Here is a 23,929-nt window from a genome sequence, read left to right on the forward strand (position 1 = left end):
CTGCGTTGCCTTGAAACCAAACATGTCCATTTTCGGAGTATCGGGCCCAGTTGAGGAGAGTTTCGAAATGCAATACGAGGGGAAAAGTGCAATATCTATACCTTGCAAAGCCCAATGGGGAATAGGTGTCGCCCCAAAACCGCTTAGTTACCATTCTCTTTGCAGCTGTGCAGTCCAGCCATTCAACCTCGCCGCATCCTGTGAGGTATCCACCAGGGTATCAGCACTGCCAGATGGCAGCTCATCGCTGGACGGCCATCCTCCGTTCGCAATTTGCACTCCTCGAGGTATTCGCCCGCTCTCGAACGAATCATCCAACAGTTCTTTCTCCCTGTTCGGCCAGCCAGAGAGCTCCCGCCATGTCTTGCAACCAACCGATCGAGTGACTTGAGGTGCTGGTGTCTCTGTCCGGCTCATGGTAGGGCGGTGGGTGCTTCCTGTCCTCGCCATGCGCCCGCCTATCTTCGAGATCCCTCACCCCTTCGTCTGTCGGTGTAGGGTTTCTGCGTATCGTGAGTCTTTCGGTCGCCGCTTCTCCGTTTGGACACACTCTCGGCCGGAGTTTGCGATATCAGGACCGGCTGGTGCAACGGCCGTTTCAGCGGTTTGTCCGGGTCCAACTTGGCCGCTGCCTGTTTCTCCCAGATTTCTCTCGACTTGATACATATATCATCAATTTGTTCCTTTCGTTGTTCTAATGTGTCAACGAGCTGTTGCGCAGAAGAACGACAGTAATTAGGGGAAAGGCTTACATCCGTCAAACAGTTCCCGGCTGTCGTGATGAGGAATCCATCTTCTCCCTGGGATTTGTGTGAGCAGCGGAAAACGGGGCCGTGAAGATCGTCCATGGATCAGCATACTTCTCGGGTGTATGTTCTGACGGTCGCATCAGGTCCCAGGTAGTACTGCAACTCTTGGGTGATCACTTTCTTGTGGATATCATGCCGGGGAATCCAGTACTTGTTGATCACGGAACCTGACATGTTCACTCCCTGCCAGAATCGCCGACGGACAGCTTCAACAAGAGAACCAACAGAGAACGGATACAGTAGTTTTGGACAGCAGCAGCCTGGCCATCTATTGTACATATTCTGTCTCCTCACGGAAAATTCGAGTCAACAAAGAAAACATTTCTGCACCTGGCAGGCAGCCTAGGCCGTGTATGCATGCACTCCATGCTTCCCCAGCAACCTCCCTCTCTGGTCACTGCCTAAGACAACCTGAACATGGGTCAGCTGCATCACTGTCAGTTTGGCGATAAGGATGTACAACCGGGTATACTGCGAGGCCCCTGATCTGGTAAGCGCAATGCAGTGCACTTGTACTGCATTATCTGCCTTGTCCGCCTCACTTACACCGCCCCGTTTTAAGCCAAGACGAATAGCAACCCCAGCTCCTTCACCTCTACGAAACAGAACTCCCTCAAGCTTCATATCGCCCATAGCGCCTATTAGAGCTTTTTCGATTTTAATTCATTGGACATGAATGAAAAAAAAGGGCCTTGATCTCGTCTCTTGCTCTACGCGAACCACCGCCAATTTGCGTGAAGGTGTATGTGGTAGTGACACTTTCCCGGAATTGCTACACGATCTCAGTCACTTTGTGACTGTCTGAACTCATAACAGCACCGAACATGATACGACTTGCGGCTCGTCCCGTCGTAGCAGATCCTGACAAGAGAAATGCAAAGCAAGCCCAATAAGTAGTTCATGGGTAAGGTGAAGATCACACGGATGACTGGGCCGTTCTGCATTTATCAAAGTAATACAGCCAGCAGCAGAAGCCCCGCTATACATGGACTGTGAATACTGGCAACAGTTTGGGATGCAACCGCTTCCTGTTCGGCTTACACCACTCCACACCACACAGGAGTGGTGGATGACCTGGCCGAATACCAACCCCTGTTTGGGAATGATTGGCTTTTAACTCAAATCCAACCAGATGTCATTGGCGCAGGTCGTCGCTTTGTTTGTATACCGTTGTTGACTTTTGAGTCATCTTCCCCCTAGTCGGCTCCGGCGGATATGATTCAATATCACAACACCGGTTATAACCGCACCAGAATTTCTCGCCTGAATCTTTCCGGCAAACAGAAATGAGGAGGTGCTAGTATGCGACCATACACGCGCAGCAGCAAGTCAGACCAACTCATCCAACCACGGATCGAGGAGATGGTCCGAATATGCTGGCAAAGCCCCCCTTGTCTGCGCCGAGGTTTCGGTATATCATCGCCAACCAGCCCGACTCGTGACATAGAATGGGGATTTAGGGAGCGAGCGACTGAGCGACTGAGCGAGTAGGCGCGTGTGGCCGACAAAGAAGCAATCTTGCCCGCCGCCTCCATCGATCGCCCTATCACGAGCAAGCTCTTAGATGGAGGTCTCATGGAGGACATAAACCCCCGTCACTGTAGACTCTGTTGGATCATTCGCCTTGGGACTAAATAATATCGCGTCATCGGCGAATGATGGCGCCCAATAACAACCCCCCGAGGCATTTACTTCTCCGGTTCTCTACCAATCTTGGCTGATGCCCAACAGAATGTGTGTCGTTGTATTGCTGCTGCGGGTTTGGATATCTCCCGTATTCGTGATAAAGGGTGTGTAGTGCGGTCAATCATGTACTGTAGATGTTTATTCCCGGAAACTGCCAGCCGTCTATCAATACATACACTGCCCAAACAAGTGAGGAAGAACACATGCTAGGTGGGCAGACCCCGATGGGTCTCTGCCTGGAGACAGCGACACTAGAATTGTCACGGAACATAGCCATCCAGATGCACCTTGTAACGTAGATCCATTCATCATTGACCGACATACTTCAATCCTCGATTATTTGGCCGAATCACCCAAGAACGTTTTAGTAATCACGTCACATGTGAACTTGTTGAACCGCTGCCAATCTTTTTACATGAAACTGTGAAGGGGCCTGGTGAAGATATTGACGGTGCGTCCGGATATCGGGAAGCAGCAGTATTGTTTTGGCTCAACAGGCATGGAGTAGGAGCTACATCATGCAGTCCTCGTATGACTTCCGCAGGTATGCCCAGCCAAAGCTCGCCTGACTGCCCAGATCGAACCAGAAAGCGGCTTCCTTTGGCCCAGCTCCGGATACGATCATCCCTTATCCGCCGGCCACCCCGCCCATAACAGAAGTACAGGCGTTTCTTCTTGTTGACTTCAACTGTTAGAGTCTGAGCCAGTGTGATATCTCTCGAGGTATCGAATCTGTCATTTATGCGATGTGATGATCCGAAAAGGTCGTCTTAACAGCCTCCGACTGCCCATCACCCCTATCCAGCCCCTGAGAACCCCTAGATTCCCAACAAGCGCCACAGCGCCAGTCAACCCACGAGTACCCATTATAACAATGGCATAATCGATTGCAGAATTGATTTCAACCTCACTCTACGCATCGAGTGGCATGACGACAAAGCAGAGCCAACCATCCGGGTAAGCCGCTTCCCGCATCAGCTCCTCGAGCGGCGCCGTAAACGGGACGTGTGCGCCATGGAGTATGACGTTGGCCAGCACCGGGTCCCGACTGCTTGGAAACAACTTAGGCAGGAGACTTCGGAGAGCGACTCCCAGTGTTTGCGGGGCTCCTATATCCCGGGTTAGTAAACGATACAAGGTAGGAAGAGAAGGAGAGACGCCGTTAAATGAGGAGGGGGTCAACTTGCGCTCGTTAGCCCGAGGCGAGACGAGCGACTGCACAACCTTGAAGGAGCCTGCGCCGTTGCTGTTCTCGGCAACTGAGTTGTCTGGAGACTGCGGAATGTATAGACGAATAGGCACATTCTTCAGATCCCGCGACGTATTCAAGAGGCGCGTGTTTACTTTGTTAAAAGCAGTGTAATCATCTACCGCACACAGACGGGAGATCAGCAAAATGTCCCAGGCGGGAATGGCAAATTGATCAGAACCAGAAGAGACCATTGCGGTTGATGCGGATTAATGTATCGACTTACTGTCCTGAACAGCATTCCACAGCGCCGTCGTGTTCTCCTTGGACAGAGACATGATCTGTTGCGCATTGCCATTCCGTACAAAGTCGGCCTGCATAGATATACTACTTTTTAGCATTTAACTCGATATTACTCATATTCACTAACATGGGCTTGCCACAACGAAACTATTAAGAGACAAGACAAGACAAGACAAGACAAGAACAAACCTCTTTGGCGCTATTGAGGAAGGTATCCCCGATATCCCAGCTCATGCCATCGCCGACAGTGAGGCGCCAGGGCAGGGTCGGCTGGTAGAGGTCGATGAGGAGCCCCGTGGCGAGGTTGCGCAGCAGCACGTCCTCGTAGTGGAAGCTGGAGCAGGGGAGGCCGAAGTAGGCAGCGAGGCGCGGCAGCAGCAGCGACAGGTAGCCGAAGCGCGGCACGGCCGTCACGAAGGGGGCATTGGGCGCGGCGGCGTGGGTGATGTAGACAGGGATCTGCAGGTCCCAGAGGGCCTGCGGTATCAGTGCGGACGACGCAGCCGACGATGACATGATGGCTGATAACGGACGGCGGCTATACAAGTGACAAGGGGGGGTGGATGGGCGGTGGCCGGTCGGTCTGTGTGTCCTTGTCTCAACAACAGATTGCTTCTGGAAACGATGCAGACGCAACCTCGGCCACTAGGCAAGCATCATTGCTTGGCTCTCTTTTTCTTATCTCCGATTCTCGATATATGTATCGCTCTCTCTTCCACAAAGAAATCGGGCGATTGTTTCGGTGGTGGGCGGATGGGCCAAATGAGTGACTGGGCATGCATGCTAGGTACATCAAATGTATGTTTGAATGGATGGGTGGATGGCTTGAGGTCCATGATCTTAGGTAAGGTCAATTAGGCCGTGAAAGCTGATTCATCAAACCAGCAACCGCTACGGATATCCAGTTGCCAGTACGGCATTTGTCCCGGGCGGCCCCTGCATAGGTTCAAATGTTTGATGTACCGCAGCGGCGTTAGATGTACCGGTACTTTGGATGAACTGGTTGCCTGATGAAGCACAGGGAACCATTGATTGATCATGCCGATTTGAAGCGCAAACACACATGCGCACGCAGCAGCAACAGCAGCAGCGTTTGGATGCGGGGCAAAGCAAAGCTGAGGCTGGGATCTGGGATTGAGATGGTGCTGGCTGGCTGGCTGGCTGGCTGGCTGGCTGGCTGGTGGGATGCGGGGCTGGAATTGAAGCTCAGGAAGATGAAGCTCTATCTTGATTATTCTTCTAGGATGTAGCAAGCTCTCTCTGCAGCTGCATCTGCAGCTCCTGTCCAGAAGAGGCAACCCGGCCACACCTCTTCCATATGACTCGAGCTTGACTCCGGGGCAGAGCCAGAGTCAAGGGGTCCTGCTGCTTGCTGCTGGCAAGGTTGATCGAAATCTTCACCATCTGAAACATCAAGATTCATCTCGTCGCTCCGCCATCTGCATTCTCTTGGCGATCCTGAAGTCCATCTCCGTTTCAGGGGCAGACCTATTTGGTAGATAAAATATCTAGTCAGATATATACATCCATGCTTACAAATGTACATAGGATTATGCAATGGCACGTCCCATTACGACAGCTAGTAGGATGTGCATCTAATATCAAGACAAAGGACACATGCACGTACGCACGCGCGTTAGCAACGCACACTCAGCGTTGTCTCGGCATGCATGCTGAGACACATATATATGCCTCCCCCATATGTACATGGCCATAGCCTTTGGCTCGAGTCAGACACCGCAGTCTCTGCTTAAATCTCGAGCCACCATTCATCTACGAACAAGACTGGGACCTGGACCTCGCATGGACGAAGACACATGTTTTACCATATACATTCATATATTGAATCTCTTTCAGACACACTACAGTAGCCGCTGTCCAGTTCATGCACACTACTCTCTTGGAGTCTTGATAGTCTAAGCCACATTACGACCTCAGCAGCAGCACCCACCCGCCCCCTGTTGCAACGACACCGCGCTCTGCTGCCCAGAGGCTGCTTGCTACTCGGCTGTGTCTACCGCCGTGTTCCAAACCATCATGTCCATCCCTATAGTCGACACTCCTGCGATCCATTCCCTTTCCAATGCATCAAGCCATACGCGCAAGTCTTGTCACAACTGAGACCATATTTATAACCCCTCCCTTCTGGCTTGCGCCATGAATTCCCGAGTCTTCGACACCCCGTATGGGTCAAGTTCGATTCAAGGCCAATACCCAAATCGCTTGTAACCAACAACCCGAATCAAATGAATGGCGTCAAATCCTCCTCGCGGGGTATTGCCAATAAAATGCACCAATGCCATCTGTATGTACTTGTCCACGCTCTAGTAAGCGGAAAGTATGCACGCTGCCCATTTCTAACCAGAAAGCCTGTTGTAAAAGAAAAAAAAAAAATAAAAAAATAAACCACTTCCTAGACCAACGCCGCCAATGAATAATGATGTGCAGATCCGAAGAGTAAATTTTGAGAAAAAGTTCAGTGCTATACCAACAATATATGGTCCGCCATGCTTTGCTGAAAATATATACCAAGCGTCTTTGTGGGCGAACCCTACATCTTTTCTTTTTTGTACAGGGTCCGGAAAGTGATAGCAGTCGCTTCATCTTGGCGACTGCCTACTCGTTTGCCGAACCGGGGGGTCGTAACACATAATACCATCTGAACCGGGCTGGGTTCATTGAACGGGATGGGGTGGTGGCATCGACTGCGGTGCGTTGCCTGGAGAGTAGTAGTCGCCATAGGGTGGTCCCATCTGCTGTGGCCCAGTGCTCGTCATGCTTGAAAAGCTCGAACTCGTCCCCGGATCCAACTCCTCCCTCGTAAGCCCAAGTTTCTCTGATATCGCGATCAGCATGTTGAGATCGGCTTGAAGTGGACTAGATGGCGACGAGGTCAATTTGAAAAACTCGATGGTTCGCGACAATAGTTCGGCGAGTAATTCGCGAGGGATGAACTTTGAGAGGATCTCATGCTGATAGCAGGCGGCCAAGCAGAGAAGGTTACCCCATTGTCTAAATAGTCTTATTAGTATTACAACGAAGAAATCGAGGAGGGCCAGCGACTTACGCATGAGCCGTGGTAAACACGTTTGTCACCAAAAGGCGATGCTTAGAATCGAGCCCATGAAAGGCGCGAGTACTCTCAATGAGTGCGTTGATTCCGCGCGCAGCATATGTCAACGCTCTTGGAAATGTCTCAGGCGTCATATTTGGCGGCAGGGGATACATCGAGACATCGACGGCATCGTGTAAGCGACGCGGAGTCTGGGAAAACAGGCCCTCCGACGACCTGTCCGGATGTAAAATAGCGTCGAGGAATGGACGGTAGAGGATGTTCTGGGATCCCCAGTATTTTGCCCGTAGTCGTGCGGAGAGAATATCTCCGGCAGGGGGATCTGAGTCCCTAAACGTAAACTCTGCGGGCACCCACTGGTGTCTGCTGCTTTCCAATGATGTCTGCAGGTATTCCATCTTCTCCTCCGTCGTACCATTATCCCTGGAGCTCGGGTTGTAGAAGAGTTCATGTATCAGGTTGAGCTGTTTGCGAAGATACAGCTGTGCGGAGTAGCTGGACATGATGGCGTTGCTGTATCCCTGGAGAGCCAGATTAATGTTCGGATAAGGCATCTGTTCTTCGTAATGTAAGATTCCAGTTTGGGGAACCCGCAGCTCGGCAAGAATATCGCTCTCGAGTTGAAGACAAGTCCAGAAAGCAAATGCAAGCTGGTTGTCCCTCGTTTTCCCTATTTTCTCACCGCGTATGGTGTATCGACTAAGCCGCGACATGCTCCTATGTAAGGTCAGTATACAATTCCCTCCAATGAATGGGGGAATGGGAACTTACGGGCGCAGACAAACCAAGAGCGTCCGACCTGCAAGCGCAATGTATGCCCAACTCTCCATAACCCGTCCCAGTTGTCCATGGTACAAGCCGAGAAATATCCAAGTGTACACATGCTTCAGATTCGCACCTCCGATATGGCTTCCCACAATATCAGTAGCCAATGCGAAGTACTCCAGTCCAGGTATCACGTCGAGGTTGCGCTTGAGCGTATGCGCACCCTTGGGCATAGAAGTACCCCCTTGGAGCGAAGAACGGCGACTCCCGAGCATCCGCTCATTTTCTTTCGGAGACGGAAGCCCGGATAATTGAGGAGGGTGAGGCGGCGCCCCCGGCGGTGACCCCTGGGATCCCTGCACAGGCGAGACAGGGACACCATTCCGTACAGATGGAGATTGGGTGTTGGCATTGTCATGCTCATTAACAACATCCGGAAGCTTACCCTTGTGAAGGCAGATTTTTCCGAGTGCAAGTACAGAGAGCACAAGAGCGCTGTGAATGCTCCTGAAGGGGAGATTCGCTTTCTGAAGTGATACCGGTTGGTTCGCATCCTCGACTGCAGGAGAGCGTTTCCGTTTTGTGCCCGATTCTGGCATGGTGGCGCTGGGGGCGCTACTGGATCCTACGAATTTCGCAGAAGGTGGTGCGCTGGTAGCCTGCTTCTCCTTGTCCCGAGGCAGGCTATACAGAAACCTCGCGACGAGGGCATCTAGCTCCTTTGGAACAATAATTGGGTGCATGCAGAGGATGTTATCCTTGAAACTCTGAACGTATTTTCTAACCTTTGAATGGTCAAAGTCCGGAGTGCCATCAACGTTCAAAGGACCACCCTTATATAAGCTGAGGCTCGGGTCGTTCAAGGGCGCACACTGTCCCCAGTTCTCGCCTGGCGGTGGCGTTGGGGCATCAGAACCTTGTCCGTCCATGTCGTTCACATCGGTCATAAGGTCGTTGTAGTGAGGTTCCTTTAAAACGCTTTTGACCTCCATATCAGTGCCTTCACCCTTGCCATGGACACGTAGTAATCCTCGCTGTTGCTCTTGCCGTATCGGAAACTCGTTGACGTGCTGTATCCTTTCTGTTTGTAGCGTGGATTCTACCAGTCTAGCAATTGACGGCCATCCTAAAAGTAGGCCTGCAAGTGTCGTGTGATTGGCAGGCATCGATGGCTTTCCCGGATCAACAGGTGGTTCTGGTTCCTGTTCTATTTCGATCTCGTTGGCTTGCTGGAAAACTTGGTCGGCGGCTTCCTTGGTCATTGCTGGCTCTCCGTTCGTTTCTCTGTCGGATTGGATTTCCTCCTCGCCATCATGCTCATCTTGAGATGTGTCGAGATCTGCAGGAGATTGCGCCAGGTCATGGTTGTCCTCGACCGATTCCAGCTTGACGTTCTCGAGTGAGCCTGCATTGGTCAAAGCCCTGTCGATTTTGTTGTCCATTCGCTTCAAATTGCTCTCCATCCGTTTGTCCATTCGTATCATGCGATCATCGAGTGAAGTCATTTGCGTCTTGAGACTCTGCATTATCTCCAATATGTCCGCGCTCACTTTATCGGGCCTATATTCCCGTTAACAACGACAACAAGACGACACGGGCCGGGCCGGGCACTTACTGTTTGGCAGGAGGCTCCCGGTAATTGCATTGAATCCCCTTCTCCTTGCAGTTCTTGCACGGCTTCAGCTCATCGCACTTGGCTTTCAGTTGCCGACAACTATCACATGCCTACAACAATAAAGGTCAGTGATGGAATGCAGTAGGCGTCCTCGTCTGGTGCCTACCTGAGAGGCGCGTTGCGCTTTTCTTTTAGCTGTCGCAATGGCCACCGGAGCAGGATATGGCACCTCTGGGCTCGGAGCATGCGGCCCATAACCGTGGGCTTGAGCCTCATAATGGCCAGGAAGCTGGACAGGTGTTGGAGGGGCAGGCGTGTAATTTCCGGGTCGGTACATGGCAGGCGACTGAGGGTATTGCGGGCCGTTATCGAAACTCGGGGGCCTTCGGTGGTCGTCCTGATGGTGGTTTGGATGAGGCATCCCTTGAGGTGTGGGTGGTAGACCATCTGGCGCATTGCCGGTCGAGTTCGGTCGGCGCAGCTGGGGGAGGGTCATGTCTTCTTGGGCAGGGTCAGGTTTCACAAGAGGCTCTCTGGAGTACTGGTGGTACGGCGGGGGATGTGCGCTGGTGAAGGAGGATGTCGATGGTGTTCCTGTATTGGAGGTGGCGCAAACCGGTCTGGCTCATGATGACGGCGCTCGTCAAGCTGGGCTTGCACCGGGTTGGGAGGCAGCTCGCCGGGGCGAGAGAACGGATGATGATGAGGAGGCGGCGGTTGGTATTGCGGTGGAGGTAATTGGGGGTGATGAAGGCCAGCAGAGTGCGGCGGTGGTGGATTGGTTGGTTGAGGTTGCGGAAGCTGCTGCCAGTGCGTCGGACCGACAGCTGTGAGACGAGGTCGTTTGGCCTCGGGCGGTCCAGATTCCATGTTTAGGTTGGTATATGTAGTCACATAGGCCGCTTTGAATTAAAAACCAGTTAAAGGAGAGGAAAGGCCATCAGTGAGACACTGCAGAGCCGGCTGGCATAGGATGTTGCCGGCAAGGTACCTCGCCGGGAAGCCAGGCAAATGCAGAGGGCGTAGGGACCCTATAGTGGTGCGTCCGGCGGCTCTAATTGGTTACGATGACATAGGAGGACTTGGGACTTTGTCTTTCGTGGAGGAGTGTTCGAGAAGCTTGTCACCCCTTGATGTGAGGCGCGGCGGCGAAAATAGACGTGCCAGGTTCTCGGGTGCAAGCTTCAAAGCCACAGGGGGGAAAAAAGCCCAAGGCAAGAAGAGGATCTGCAGTTGGGCAGAGACGACGGACGGGGCTGCGATCCTCAGAAAGGAACGTGCTTGGGGGGTGGGTGGAGAGGAACTGGCGTTCGGGTACGATGTGAAGCTCTCAAGGAGATGCCGAGTATCCCTCGAGGTGCAACAGGAGATTCGGAAATCAAGCAGAGGGAGAGAGGGTCAAGGTCAATAACACTTCACAACTAGTATGTAGCTGGCAGGTAGCTCGAGGTGTTGTTTTGCCAGGAGGACAAGCAGACTTGAACTATCGGACAAAAAGGCCGGTGAGAACAGGGTACCGTACCGACGACCCTGCAGGTCTGCCGAGTGTCTCGACAAAGAAATAATTAAAAAAAATAAAAACCGAAAGAGCTAGGAGTAATGAGCGAGCAGGGATCGGCTGACCAGGGCCAGCGAGCAAGTGGGTAGGCCAAGATAGGTACAAAAAGTACCTGGCCCGTCGCAATAGACGACCGTCAGTACCTCGATACACGCTTGGCGCCTCTCCACCCCCCTCGCGCTGCAATTGATATACTACAAGTGCTGTCGCTGTCGTAGCGTGGAAGGGCTGATAGCGGTGGTGATGGCAATGGAAATGGTGTGTATGGCCCGGCCACGCTCCTCCCAGACTATGCTTCTCCTTCTCCCTCTGCTTCTTCAGTACACCGCAGGTACAAGGTGAAACCAAACGGCAAGGTGCTAGGTAGTTGGTCGGCCTGTAGCTGGCTCAGGGCCGGATTGGAAGATAGAACAATCAATGGGCTGCGGTCAGTCCCGTTCGGCTAGGATGCAGGCAGACGCCGTGTGCTGAGTCTGTACCGGTGTAGGTATATGAAAGTTGGCGTTATGAGCAGCTCACGACTCGCGAGATGTAACTCGAACGGAGCAATTGAAGTGACGGTGACTTTTTGGTGAAACAAGTGGATTGCCTTAAGGTGATGAGTGTGAGAGGGAAGAGGGGAGGGAGAGATGAGAGCCAAGTACTACAGTACAGGCTGAGGTGACTGGCCTGGTCGGGTCTTCTCTTCTGGTCGCCGTTTGCTTCGAACGAACAAGAACAAGTTCGAGGTGCTGACATGGGTCTAGCTGAGAGGTAGATGGGATCTACTGCACAGGTACGCTGCTAGCCCAAGCCTCAAGAAGCAGAGCCCCCGCATTCGTTCTTGTGCCATCTCTTCTCGTCCTTTTCTCACTTTTCGACTTCCGCTGCATCTCACGAGGCGGCAACGGCGCTGCACGGCAAGCAGTGCTACGGAAAAGGGTGGGCAGTGATTAGGATTGTTTTTTATACTGCCTACTATACAGTTTACGAACATCATGGAAGGTTTCGTTATGAAGGAGAAAAACCAACACAGAAAATGGAAAGAGACATCAAAGGCAAATCACCAATGCGCGAGAGAGAGTCATGGGAAATGGAGATGCTGTCGCAGCAGAAGAGCTCAACCTCCATCTACAACTCCATATATGTAAGCCGGTGGAGAAGGCTGTATGGTACATATGCAGCCGGATCTATTATATGTACAGTACAGGTGCATGCGGTATTACCTGAACGCTTCTTTGACCGAGTTGGAGCGCGAACGCCAGGTACTCTACCTCAGGGTACATACTGTACATCAATGGGTTTGAACGAATTCATGGCGAACCCGTCAGCGAGCGAGCTGCCCAAACCTGGTAATGCAGAAAGTGGGGTAATGCTGATTTGAAAGGCAGATCCAAAGACAGAAAAAGCAAAGGCAAGAAAAAAGAAAAAAAAAAAAAAAAAGAGGCGCACATACACACATGAGGCGACCGACTGGCCGACAACCGTTGCTGACCGTTCGTTCCTCCAGTACATACATGTGTGTATGGCCCCTCAAGACCCCCCTGCGACCACCACTACATTACACAACCACTCCCAAGCTGTATCACAATCTTGAACAGCATCCTCGGCCGTCCAGTGATGCGGACGGATGACGCTCTGGCATTGAACCCATCAGGATGAGGGGATGTGTGTGTGATTCCACGCTCTCCATTCATTGCTCGCTCGAATGCAACAGGAAAAGGCTGCGCCATGTTAGACCTGTCTGGGTCTTTGGAATCTTCTCCATCCTAACGGCCAAAGTACTTTATTAAGCCCGAGCCTACTACAACTACCTTGATCAAGTCAAGTGACTGACTGACCTGACTTGACCTGAACATGGCTGAGAAAAATACCGTCTGGCTGGTCAGCAGCCTTGCTGCTTGCTTTTGGCAATCAACCCATCAAATCAATCTGAGGAGTGGTATGTAGTTACCAAGCCACAATGAACAGAACGAGATCGGTAATGGGATAGAGTATGATCAATGTGGGAGACGGCCGGCTCCCTCCTCCCAGTTTGCATATTTCGGTTACACGATCCGTCATATCGTTGGCAGTTTCCTGTGGCTGGCGGCCTAATAAAAGCCAAGTCCTAAGGTTAACTTGTCAACTGGTCAACTGGAGGGGTCAGACCAGCCATTGTGCTATGTGGTTGTCGTTGATCGGCCTACCTCGTACCATCATGAGACATTTCCTTTCTGGAACCTTGGGGTAGGTTAAGCCTCCGTGTATTAGGATGTCTACCTACATGTAGCTCACTAGTCAGAGCTTCGAATGGCAAACTCAATCGAAGCTGACAGGTAAGATGGATGCAGGTAGGTAAGTAAGTAGGGAGGTGGGGGGGGCTGGTTCACAACTATTTGCCCCTCACTCGTGTTGGGTGAAGACTGACTGCCTACCTCAAGGTATTTGTCTTACTGTAATTGCACTACAATGTATCGCACTCGATACAAACGGGGCCATGCTTCTCTGCATGTAGTCATCGGGGTTGGCAAGCTTCACACTTGTATGTATATATCAATACATATGTCGCGAGGCTGTGTCTCCAGCTATTGACTGTCAACTCTTGCTAAATTCTTCGGCCCATCATCACCGGTGCAGCCCAGGCACAGGCATCCTCGCTAAAGCTCAGCCCGAGCTGGTGTCCTAAGCAGTCCAACTGGGTTGCAAGATTCGGTTCTAGAATCTTTCAGAGGCCCGAGATTAACCTAGTGGCCAAGTGCCATCCTGGCGGTGAAGCTCTTTTGCTCCATTGCTCCAGTGTACCAGACACACAGACACCGCCAAATTGGCCCCGTCAGCTGTGTGTACTAAGAGGGCGATGATGATGATTGATCATCTGGTGACGGTACATCACTAATGAGAGAAAGCGGCGGCGATTGCGATCATGGGCAATGCAAGATAGCTGGCGATTTGCGAGAGCGGCTGTGGGTGCTCGGCTGTCTCTGTTGCTGCAAGGCTCAACGGCATGACTTCATGCAAGTTCTAAAAGTGGTAGAGAGTGGGACACATGATCTTCTTTTCGACGCGAGGGAAGCTGCAGCAGCATGGGTGCATTCAATTGACTTGCATACATACGTGAGATGGCTGTTCGATGCAATGGACAGGGTGCGCGAAAATGGCCGTGTTTTCCTTGGATAAATGTTGAACGAACGCAGCATTCGCAGCCCGAGTTACTTGATTGTGTTCCAGAAGCTCCAACGTGACTATATCAGGCCTTACTAAGTCCGTGAACCACTTGCCCAGTCCGTCTCCTGGTCCGACAGTCCCTTTGGGGCCTTGGAGCCTTTGGGGCCTCTAGGGTTCGCTTTGCGGCTTTATTTAGATGCGTTTGCTCATGGCCCCTTCGGTGGTGCCTATCCATACGTCCGTCCGCCACTACTCCGGAAAGGGCAATATACCAGACTGCATTGAACCTGTGTGTATTTCCCATCTCCCCTTCTTCGTCTACCGGCCACTGCCCGAAGGCAAGCGGTTGGAGGGAATCAATGCACCATGCTAGCCATGGCGGTGAAACCGTGCCAAAGAGGGGCAGCCAAGGACCAGGCTGCGAGAACAGGAACGAATTAGAAGAAAAAAAGGCCAATGACATAACTGGGGGTGCGACAACCTGCTTCGCGAATAGCTTATAACCTTAGTTGGAACATTGCGCCGATCTTCGTCTCAAGCCCATTGTAGGGGCCCATAAGCGATGTCGAGCAGCGAAGCGGGTCGCGCATTGAGCCACACACTCACTCACACACACACTCCCACCTAGGCACCACGAACGCACATGCGGATACATGGTCGTTATTTGAGATAGAATGACACATATGGATTCTCGTAGATGGCGGTGTAGGACGCTATAACATACTGCTGCGTCTTCCTTTGGAGGATAATCGCGCGCATGAACAAGACGCCGCCGGCAAATGCGGTCCTTTTCAACCAGCTATACCTCCAACAATCCGGTATAACGAAGAACACCGTCGTTATACCGGATCTAGCAACGGAGCCACGTGGTGGAAGGCAAACTTTGAAGACCCCTGATCTTATACATCCTGGGCGTCCGCGCCATGCCGAGCGCTGCAATAACGACTGAGGTCCCCCGTCACATTGAACCAGACTGCCTATTGCAGGCAGCAGCGAAGTGTGCCACCACCCGACTTCGACGGCAATCCATCACACACTGAGGATGGGCTGCAGGTATGGATTGAATGTTTAAAACGTCCGTATTCGGCTTCACCATTGTTTGCAGCACCTCCATACAGCATACATCACCGTTGGTCGATCGCAAGCGAACAGCAAGGGGTTAGGTTAAATATGAAGTTCGATGCAGGCCTGGGGTATGTAGCCAATAACGCGCGTCGACGAATTCCAGCAGGCTGGAACCTTTGAAGAATTGTCCTTTTTTGCTTCCTGGTGAAGCGACGGGCCCCTGCTAAGCCAAAGGTCGAGTGCGCCAGGTTGCTTGGTAGGTATGTACCGGCCGAGGTTTCATCCAGGAACTTAATCTTGCCCAGAGACAGCACGATGTTGGCGGAATCTATCAATTCCCAGCACTTTGGTGCCTCGGAGAAGGCAATGTCGACTTGACAGCTGAGCGAGCATTGTGGCTTGCAGTACTCGAAGGGCGGATGCCTCTCCCATATTGCATTACACCATCATCTGGAGTTGGGCGCTCGTATCAAAATGATTGATTAGGCCGACTGGGCATCCAGTTAGTGTCTTGATCTGCCCTAGGCCGACTGCTAGAAAGGCACTAGAAGCTTTCAACTCGTCCGATAACGACGTCAAAGGCCGGGCCAGGCTAGGCTGGAGGCTAGGGGGATTTCCTTCCAGCCTGCCGCCCGTTCTGGCGCTGCTAATAAGATGATTCGACATTGCAGCGTGCCTTGTCAGAGTTTAAACCGTGGGGCTGCGCTCATATTGCTCCATCGTCGCCCATGCGCCCCCTGTGTCTGTGTATGTAAAAGTTACTTCAGTGATCTCCGCAGAATGCTACATTCTCCTCTCCTCGCTCGCAAGGAACTCGGAGAAGCTCGCTCGCGGTCTCGTGAGCGTGGCAGGGTCGAAGAAGCATATCCATCAATGTGATACCAGCGAGCCAAATTGATCAACCTGAAGAAGTGGGCCGGCAAACTCTTTAGAGCCGGCAGTGCCGACGACGATCTCTCTTGCAAACCCGTTTTGGCTGCGATCCAACCAAGTAATAAAACGCCCAAGCCATCTTCCGAAGCAAGCTGGGCTAGCCAGCGATATTCCAATGACGATGGTGATGGTTGACAGGCTGCCCAATACGCACATTGGAGTCCGAGAAAGATTCAGGTTGCCCAAATGGATGGTCTCTTTCCCCTCTCCGTCAAGACACCAACTGCATGTCAATCCGCAGTGATGCATACTTCCAATTCTTCTTCTATGCGCAAGTACATGCATGTATTCCCATGGCATCATCCTGCTCAGTGTATCTGTAGGTATAATAAGGGCACCTTCTACCGCGATCCTCAAGCTGCCCATTGCTACAATGGGATACTGCCAAGACTACGGATGAGGGGTCTAGAAAACGTAAACGCCTACATAGGCACCGAGCAGACTGCGAGTTCAAATTGCCGATGGTATCAACTGATGGATCCATATGACCGATTCGAATCCAAACTTTGGCAGTCTTTGGTTCATTGCACTGTCCGTGACACGAAGAGGCGCGACTGAATACGGTCCCAGTAGCGCGCCGCCTGTGGATAGGCAGTGATGGTTATACCTTCTGCCTATTGCCTATACAAACCTACATTATTGCTATACGACAGTGGATACGTCAATATATGCAGGTATCATGGTGAGCAGCCAGCCTCACTTTCGCCAATAGACAATTACTTCTTCTATGTTTCAGGCCACAGGGCCATCCATCAGAAGAATGTAGTCGGAAATTGCACTCGAGATACTCATCAACGCCACATGGCTCCTCGTCGAGCTAGCAATCGAATCCGCCGGGCGTCCTTCTTGGTTGCTCAGCCCGCGAGCTGCATGACTGGCAGGCCTGGGTTGCCAAGTTACCTATCAAGTGAGGCGGGAAATGGGCAATCGCCAATGCTGCCGGAGAAGCCATCGTCAGGTCAGAGGCGAGCCCTTACCATTTCTTCCCAACTGGGGAATTGATGCGCCGTTTGTGACCATGGATTCGTCATGAAGCTTGGGAGAAGTGTCACTACTGCGTCGTTGCGGCTCTTCGCTTACACATTCATTAAGGATGTACTCCGTATATTCGCACCACGTCAACCAGGATCGCATCAATGATACATATCGGCTAGAGCCTCGAGAACGGTGATTTATCAATGCGGCGTCTTGTCTCACTTCATGTTGCACTGGTGCATGCTGGCTGGGGTTGGGCAATGTCCATCCAAGCCACTTTGTCGCCTGTCAGCCGGTGGATGGAATAGGTAGAACGATTGATTTACAATGCGTTCGTGGTTTTCAGCATCGCTAGGAGCCTTGTCCTTCGAAACAACAATTCCGCCCCTCTGTGCGGTCCAAGCGAAATGCCAGTCCGAGAGATAAGACATCATCGATTCAGTAAGCTCTGCTATCTGCATTGCAGCTTTTTGTTCTCATACTGGTTCTCCCATATCCAATGTAAGAGCCATTGTAAGTGCCCAGGCGTGCATCGTCCAACGATCACGACTGATGGTGCCGAGGTATAGGTAGACCAGGTGCATGCTGTACACATCATATCATCATCGTCTCCTCATATTCCACTCTACCTTCTGCCTCCGTCACCGAAACGGACGGCAAAATGCGGGCAACACTAGAGGTGGTAATGGAAGCGCCCGCTACGGATATACATATACTTAGTGGGATGGGTAAGTTCCAATCCCTCCACCGTGTAGAAGCCAGGATAAAGCCATGGTAGTTGTGCTCAAGTTATGCTAAAATACTAAGCGTTATTTAAAGATCTGGTTCGTGCGCGGTACACGACAAGGGGGTCGAAACTTTTGCCTGACACCAAGTATGTATCTCTCTTAATAGGTATATATGCCTATTATACGCCATCTGGTGAAACTGCAGCAGCAACCATCAAACCCCGACCAAGATTGATTGTCGACACCAATTCACAGCATATGCAGCAGAGAAAACTCCGAGCGTCAAACGACAGCACTACCCGGTTCTGGTCTTCCCTCCTAAAGAGGGAGCATGCCACTCACTACTGCAGGCCGTCATATGACAAGTCATATTGATGGCCAATATGGCAATCCTAGCAATACGGTACGAAAATGTAGTTTGTCCATGTTACTTCGATGAAACGATCTTCGAATGTACGTACAGTAGTCTGGACCCCGTCACCGTCAGGTCAGAATCAAGTAGCAGTAAGCGAAAAGCAATGAGAGGGAGAAGGGCTAGAACAACGAAACACGCAAGTAAGTGCCCAATCGGAGGGAAGATGCAGCAGAACATCTACATACTCTTGTGCGCTCTAGTCTATTGGATCATATGGACTGGCACTCGACACTGATCCACGGGGATGAACACAATATACGTGAACATTATTAAATCCGCCTCCTGCGGCACTGCGGCACAGCGGCCAGTGGCAGCCTCACTGCGAGAAGCCACGCTTCCGTGGCCTGATGACTGGCTCGCCCGAGAGTCCGGATAGCATGAGGACCCCTGGGGGTGGCCACCCACTCTAAATGCCAGCCAGCCAGTCTGGAGAACGCCCTCGCTCGCGATCGCGGTCGCATCAAGGCACGCTGGAGATCAGAAACCAAAAGGACGTCGATGTGTTAGGCCCCGGACCCCCCTTCTTTTTCGACATATCATAAAATTATCGTAATGTAGCATGGGGAAAATGTGTCAAACACACACGCACGCGCACACAACACCCGAGAAATACTACTACCCAACTAAGGCTACAGGAGGCGACTGGCTGCTGACTGGATGCGATGCTTGTCACCAACAAACAGTTGCTGCAGCGAAACTGCAGCATGGGGGGTGGGTGGTAGGACAAGGGGGCAGGTCCGGTCGGTGGGGTGTGCAATAGCCGAGAAGATCGGCTCAGTGATTGGACGGGCAAAAGGAAGCTGGACATAATGTCGACCGGACTATCCAAATAAGGAAAACACCTCTTGGGCAGATCGGCATGTACAGGTACAACTCGGAAGGCCGTCATACGGCGATCTGCTGGTTTGGTTATGGCAATGCAAGTGAAGCTGTTCGTTGGTAGCATGCGATTGCTAGGCGAATGCTATGCGAAAGCAACAATCAACCAAACACGGTTGGAGGATTGGAGACAGCGGTAGGCATAATGCACACGCTTCGAGGCACTGCATTTGCGCCAATCTCGCCAGGGCAGGTAGGTAGGTAGGTTGGTAGGTTGGTAGGTTGGTAGGTTGGTAGGTTGGTAGGTTGGTAGGTTGGTAGGTAGGTAGGTAGGTAGGTAGGTAGGTAGGTAGGTAGGCAGGCGGGTAGGCAGGTGGCATCTGTTGGGCATTTGTTGCCGAAACAACAGCGTGGTCTCGTTATCTCTGAAGAAAAGAACTGCTACTCTACTCGTCCTTTGCCACTGCTGTTGGCCGCCGTGTTCGTTGTCTGTCTCGACCGCGGCAGCGAATCAGCGCCCAGCAATCCGACAATCACATCCCGGGATAGCTCCTGGCCAACCGTCTTCTGCCCTTCAGTGAAAACCAGGTCGCCCCTCTTCCCCAGGGCGTCCCGTGCAGCTTCCTCGAGCAGAATGCCGAATGCGATCAGGGCCGTCTCGTCCATGCTCTGCTCATCGATGTTACTGCTGCTGCTACCGCGGCTCTCAGCAGCACCGGGGCCCCGTGCCGCCGCGCCCAGTGTTGCGTAAAAGTGGCTGGCGTAGCCATGGACCGCCTTGAGCATATCACTATCCGGAAGCACGTCTCTGCCTCCGCCGGGCAGAGCCTCATGTGCGTGATAGACATCCTTTTCCGCGAAGCGGATTGGCGCTTTCACTCGTCGGAAAAGGACCTCCTCAGGGGCGAGCGTGGAGTCGCGAAGCCTCCCGGCCTGGTCACGCCGATAAGGCGTCGCCGCATCAGAGTCTGATGCATCTTCCAGTGGAAGTGTTGTCGTAACTCGGCCTATTCGTCATTGCAATCGTCAGCGACTCTGAGAAAACGGTGGACGTGATTACTTGGCAGTCCGTTCCTGCCCAATGACGACTTACCCGCTACTGCGTCATAAACATTTGCATCTCGCTTGCGACGCTTGTGTTTCTTCTCGGCAATGTTTGGGCCTGAGGAATTCTCGGTCTCGGAGAGAGATGTCGACTGCGCCCTGGATTGGCTTCTCTTAGAATTTGACGAGGCCATCACCTCCTAGATGAAGTTGCCTGACCAATTCCTGCAAAGACGTGGCGGATGTCTCAGCCGGGCTCAAGCAGAATATGAATCTTCTTGCAGTGCACACCACCGAGCATGGTACGTTGAGGCAATGTAGTGTGATCTCACTGGAATGCCATATCATGTGCACGGCTTCAAAAATGCACGTGGGCGGCAATTGATTCCATGTCTGGCATCTCTCTGCTGTGAGAAAATATCCAGTTATTAAAGTCCGAAGACACTCTCCGAATTTCTGGAATGTGCACCAAAAAGAATGTGGGGTCGCTCTTACCTACACTTTTTGGGGTTGAGCCAATCACGGATGTGTTTTAGCCTTGGACCTTCCTCGGACTACTTGGAGGATGAAGCTCCATCATGGTCTTGTTCAACATCACGTCTCCTTAGAATCTCACCAACGGTCCTGCTTATCCTCTCCAGTCAGCGCAAAAAGCCCCGTTCCATCGGATTGAATCGCTCGGTTCTGGATAGACAAAAATCAGATGCATGAATTATCTTCTGTTTGAACGTTCCACTGGGAACCTCGGTCCCAATGTATTTGCCCGATTGCAGACTACACAGCTCTTACACTCGTTACAAGCAGCCCCGACGCTCCGGTTTGATGGGGGTGAGCGTGGCACTGTAATCCAGGATGACCAGGCTGGTCCTTCCGCCATCGGGGGCGAGAAGAGGGCAATATGGGCACACCAGTCTGGAGTTAACGCTCTAGCCATCGAAAGGTTTGATGGTCGGCTGATGATATCCGGCGGCTCGGATGCCTCATTGAAGATATGGGATCTAGATGCGTGTGCGAATCCAGGCATTACCGGCCACACTTACACTCCGATTGCAAGGATACCCCGTGGAGACAAGGGACACAAGTTTGGAATTACTCATTTATCCTTCTATCCCTTTGATTCGGCTGCTTTTCTTTCGGCATCGTTCGACCACACCCTGAAGCTTTGGTCAACAGAAACGGCGACTATCTCGGGTTCGTTCAATCTGGAATCAAAGATCTATACGCATGCTATATCTCCTATTGCCGACCATCTGCTTGTCGCGTGCGGGACCCAGTACCCCACGGTTCGACTGGTGGATCTGCGCTCAGGTTCTAGCGTCCAATCACTCGTAGGCCACAACGGTGCTGTTCTCGCAACGGCTTGGTCACCGCGGCGCGAACATGTCTTGGCTACAGGCAGTGTTGACGGTACCGTCAGGATTTGGGATGTGCGCAGATCCGGTAGTTCCATAGGGATGCTTGATCAAGAGGATAGCCTAGGACTCTACCGCAACGGGTTGCTTGGCCTGGACGGCAAGCTTCGCTCCCGCGTTTCCGCCAAAGCACATTCCGGCCCCGTCAATGGCCTGACATGGACGGACGATGGAAACTATATCATCTCGGCTGCCCAAGATCGCCGCATTAGGGTCTGGGATGCCGCCACAGGCGCGAACACTCTGGCAAGCTTCGGTCCAAGCATCAAGAACAGCCAACTTGCCTCGGTGACGATGTTTACTTCGCCGGTTGGCCTAACACATCCGACGAAAGAACTGCTGTTTTGGCCCAATGAGACTGAGATTCTTGTCCTGGATCTTCATGACGGAGCAGTTGTCACCAGGCTACGAAATACAGGTCCTGTTATGGCCGGCGTGCGCTCTGGCAGTGGCGCGGAGAGGACCGTCAAGAATAGAGTCACCGCTCTGGCGTGGCGTGGGGCAGGCGGAGGTGGTGAGTCAAGTGGGGTGGTCACGGGCGGCAACAACATGGCTGGGGCTATATTTAGTGCGCATCTGGACGGGCATATCAGAGCTTGGGTACCACGACTAGAAGGTCAACATGAAGAGGCCGAGGCCGACGACGAGACGAAACTAGCCGAAGGCCGGTCGAAGAAGCGGAAAGTGCTTGACGACGTCTTCCAGAGTCTGATGGGCAAAAAGATCACCTTTACCTAGCGTCTGGCGCAGGTGTCACACTCTGCGTGCAAGCACAGCTGGTACAGTGTTTGGTCTAAAGTGTACGATGCCAAAAGAAACGAGGCTGATGGATATCCGATTCCCAACTCCTGATCACATGACTCTCTGTTGCTGCAAGTGCCCCATTAATGTCGCACGTTTGCACGGTGGTTCAAGACGGCAAGGCGCCACGATCAAACGAGTCTTGACATGTCTCACTGAGGTGGCCATTAGGTTTGGGACCCGGCATATGCATTGGAAATAAGCAACATCGTGCTGGTGAGACACCTCCTGGCACTAATATTCTCCGACGCTAGTCGATGTGTCAAACACACAATCGAAGTCTCACCTGCAGAACGATCCGAAGGGGTCATGTCATACATGCGTTATAACATCATGATCCCTGATTCTGTCCGCTAACTAAGGGCATGATTGCGCCATATATTTGGAAGCCTAGATCCCTATACTTGCATTGTACTTATACATCAATATGAAGTATCATGTTATTCGCCCCCTCCACCTTCTTTTGGCACCTCACTGCTAATGTTTGCCATGTCGTCCCTTGCGGTGAGAAGGCATCGCGATCTGCAACTAGCGAGCACATCCGGGAACGACGTGTTCTCCACAGTCTGATAGATATGCGACTTAGAAAGGCATACATACTTATACAGCACCGAGTTATCCGTATAGAAGTTACCAAATGAGTCCCTCCAGGGGCTGGCTTACATCAAACCCGAATTCCCTGCAGCACGTCCTCCCAAGAGGGGGCCGGCTGTCATCCCGTTGCCCAATCAGATATTATTCAAGAATCTACATCCGCCAGGCTACTCTTCGATGCAGAAGATCATTGCCAACATGCCGTTTGAGATTATTCCGCATTCATGTGGATTTTCCATGGGTTCTACTTGCTGCCAGTGAACCTCAACACGTCGGGCTGTGGCCGGCCGGCTGAAGAGTTTGCGCAGCGAGTTTCCCAAAGCCCAAGACAGGCTCTAAATTGCACTCAATGTTCGACTCTATACATACTCGGTCAGCCAATTTATACGAAGTTGTTCCCGAGATGAAGCGCTGTGAAAATTTCCTGCCGATCAAAAGCCCAGACGCATTGCGGTCGCTGCGGAACAAAAGCAAAACGGGCCCCATGTAATGTCGATCATGGGTGCGTGCTATCTCGGTTCGGAGGCTGAAACCGAATTTGTACCTAGGTAAAGACATTCGATGAAGACTCTGCGCTGGGCTTAGGTTTCCTAACGCAGCGTCACGATAGCTCCATGCCGGCAAGGGAAGGGGCTGGTTTCCTGCCACGCGTTGGCACACCCGGCCACCACAACAGACGGCCAATATTTGGCAGCACGGCAGGTGCCATCCGACTCATTCCATTTACAACTATAGAGACGGTGTATTCTTTCTTTCAAGAACACCGTCGGGATAGCTCCGTATCGTCTCATCGCCCGATCATCTTCACAGGAATAAGATGACTACTGGATGATGATTGGTCATTGCCGATTATCGGGTACTGTAGTCTCTTCTACGAGAAGGCAAGACTAATATCTTCGATTTCGATGACTACTCAGATTATGACAGATATGGGAAATGCCTCCAATGGAAGGTGCACACGCCTGCGGTCGTTACTCCGCGCCAGATCTGATATCTTTCGAGATTCCAAGTCTACGTGG

General features: G+C 52.1%; 4 protein-coding genes across 4 annotated transcripts; 1 reads left to right on the forward strand and 3 right to left on the reverse strand.

The window, feature by feature from the left end:
* Positions 1-3,407: 3,407 nt before the first annotated feature.
* On the reverse strand, positions 3,408-4,524 carry PG986_013611 (uncharacterized protein; the record flags this gene model as incomplete). The annotated part of the gene is made up of 3 exons (XM_066849833.1): positions 3,408-3,862; positions 3,971-4,058; positions 4,177-4,524. Coding segments are annotated over 3 exons (891 nt in total), but the record flags the coding sequence as incomplete, so codon positions are not given.
* A 2,138-nt stretch (positions 4,525-6,662) lies between these two features.
* On the reverse strand, positions 6,663-10,310 carry PG986_013612 (uncharacterized protein; the record flags this gene model as incomplete). Its single annotated transcript, XM_066849834.1, has 6 exons — positions 6,663-6,999; positions 7,055-7,777; positions 7,832-9,385; positions 9,441-9,550; positions 9,607-10,006; positions 10,057-10,310. 6 exons carry the CDS (start codon positions 10,308-10,310, stop codon positions 6,663-6,665), a joined length of 3,378 nt encoding a protein of 1,125 aa, XP_066693977.1.
* A 9,190-nt stretch (positions 10,311-19,500) lies between these two features.
* PG986_013613 (uncharacterized protein) lies at positions 19,501-20,297 on the reverse strand (the record flags this gene model as incomplete). Its single annotated transcript, XM_066849835.1, has 2 exons — positions 19,501-20,066; positions 20,153-20,297. The coding sequence occupies 2 exons, from the start codon at positions 20,295-20,297 to the stop codon at positions 19,501-19,503; spliced, it is 711 nt and encodes a 236-aa protein (XP_066693978.1).
* A 513-nt stretch (positions 20,298-20,810) lies between these two features.
* On the forward strand, positions 20,811-22,253 carry PG986_013614 (DNA excision repair protein ERCC-8; the record flags this gene model as incomplete). The annotated part of the gene is made up of 1 exon (XM_066849836.1): positions 20,811-22,253. The coding sequence occupies one exon, from the start codon at positions 20,811-20,813 to the stop codon at positions 22,251-22,253; it is 1,443 nt and encodes a 480-aa protein (XP_066693979.1).
* Between the last annotated feature and the right edge of the window lie 1,676 nt (positions 22,254-23,929).

The sequence above is a fragment of the Apiospora aurea genome, assembly GCF_038362705.1.
Source record: "Apiospora aurea strain CBS 24483 chromosome Unknown utg000009l_segment0_segment0, whole genome shotgun sequence".
Classification (NCBI taxonomy): domain Eukaryota; kingdom Fungi; phylum Ascomycota; class Sordariomycetes; order Amphisphaeriales; family Apiosporaceae; genus Apiospora; species Apiospora aurea.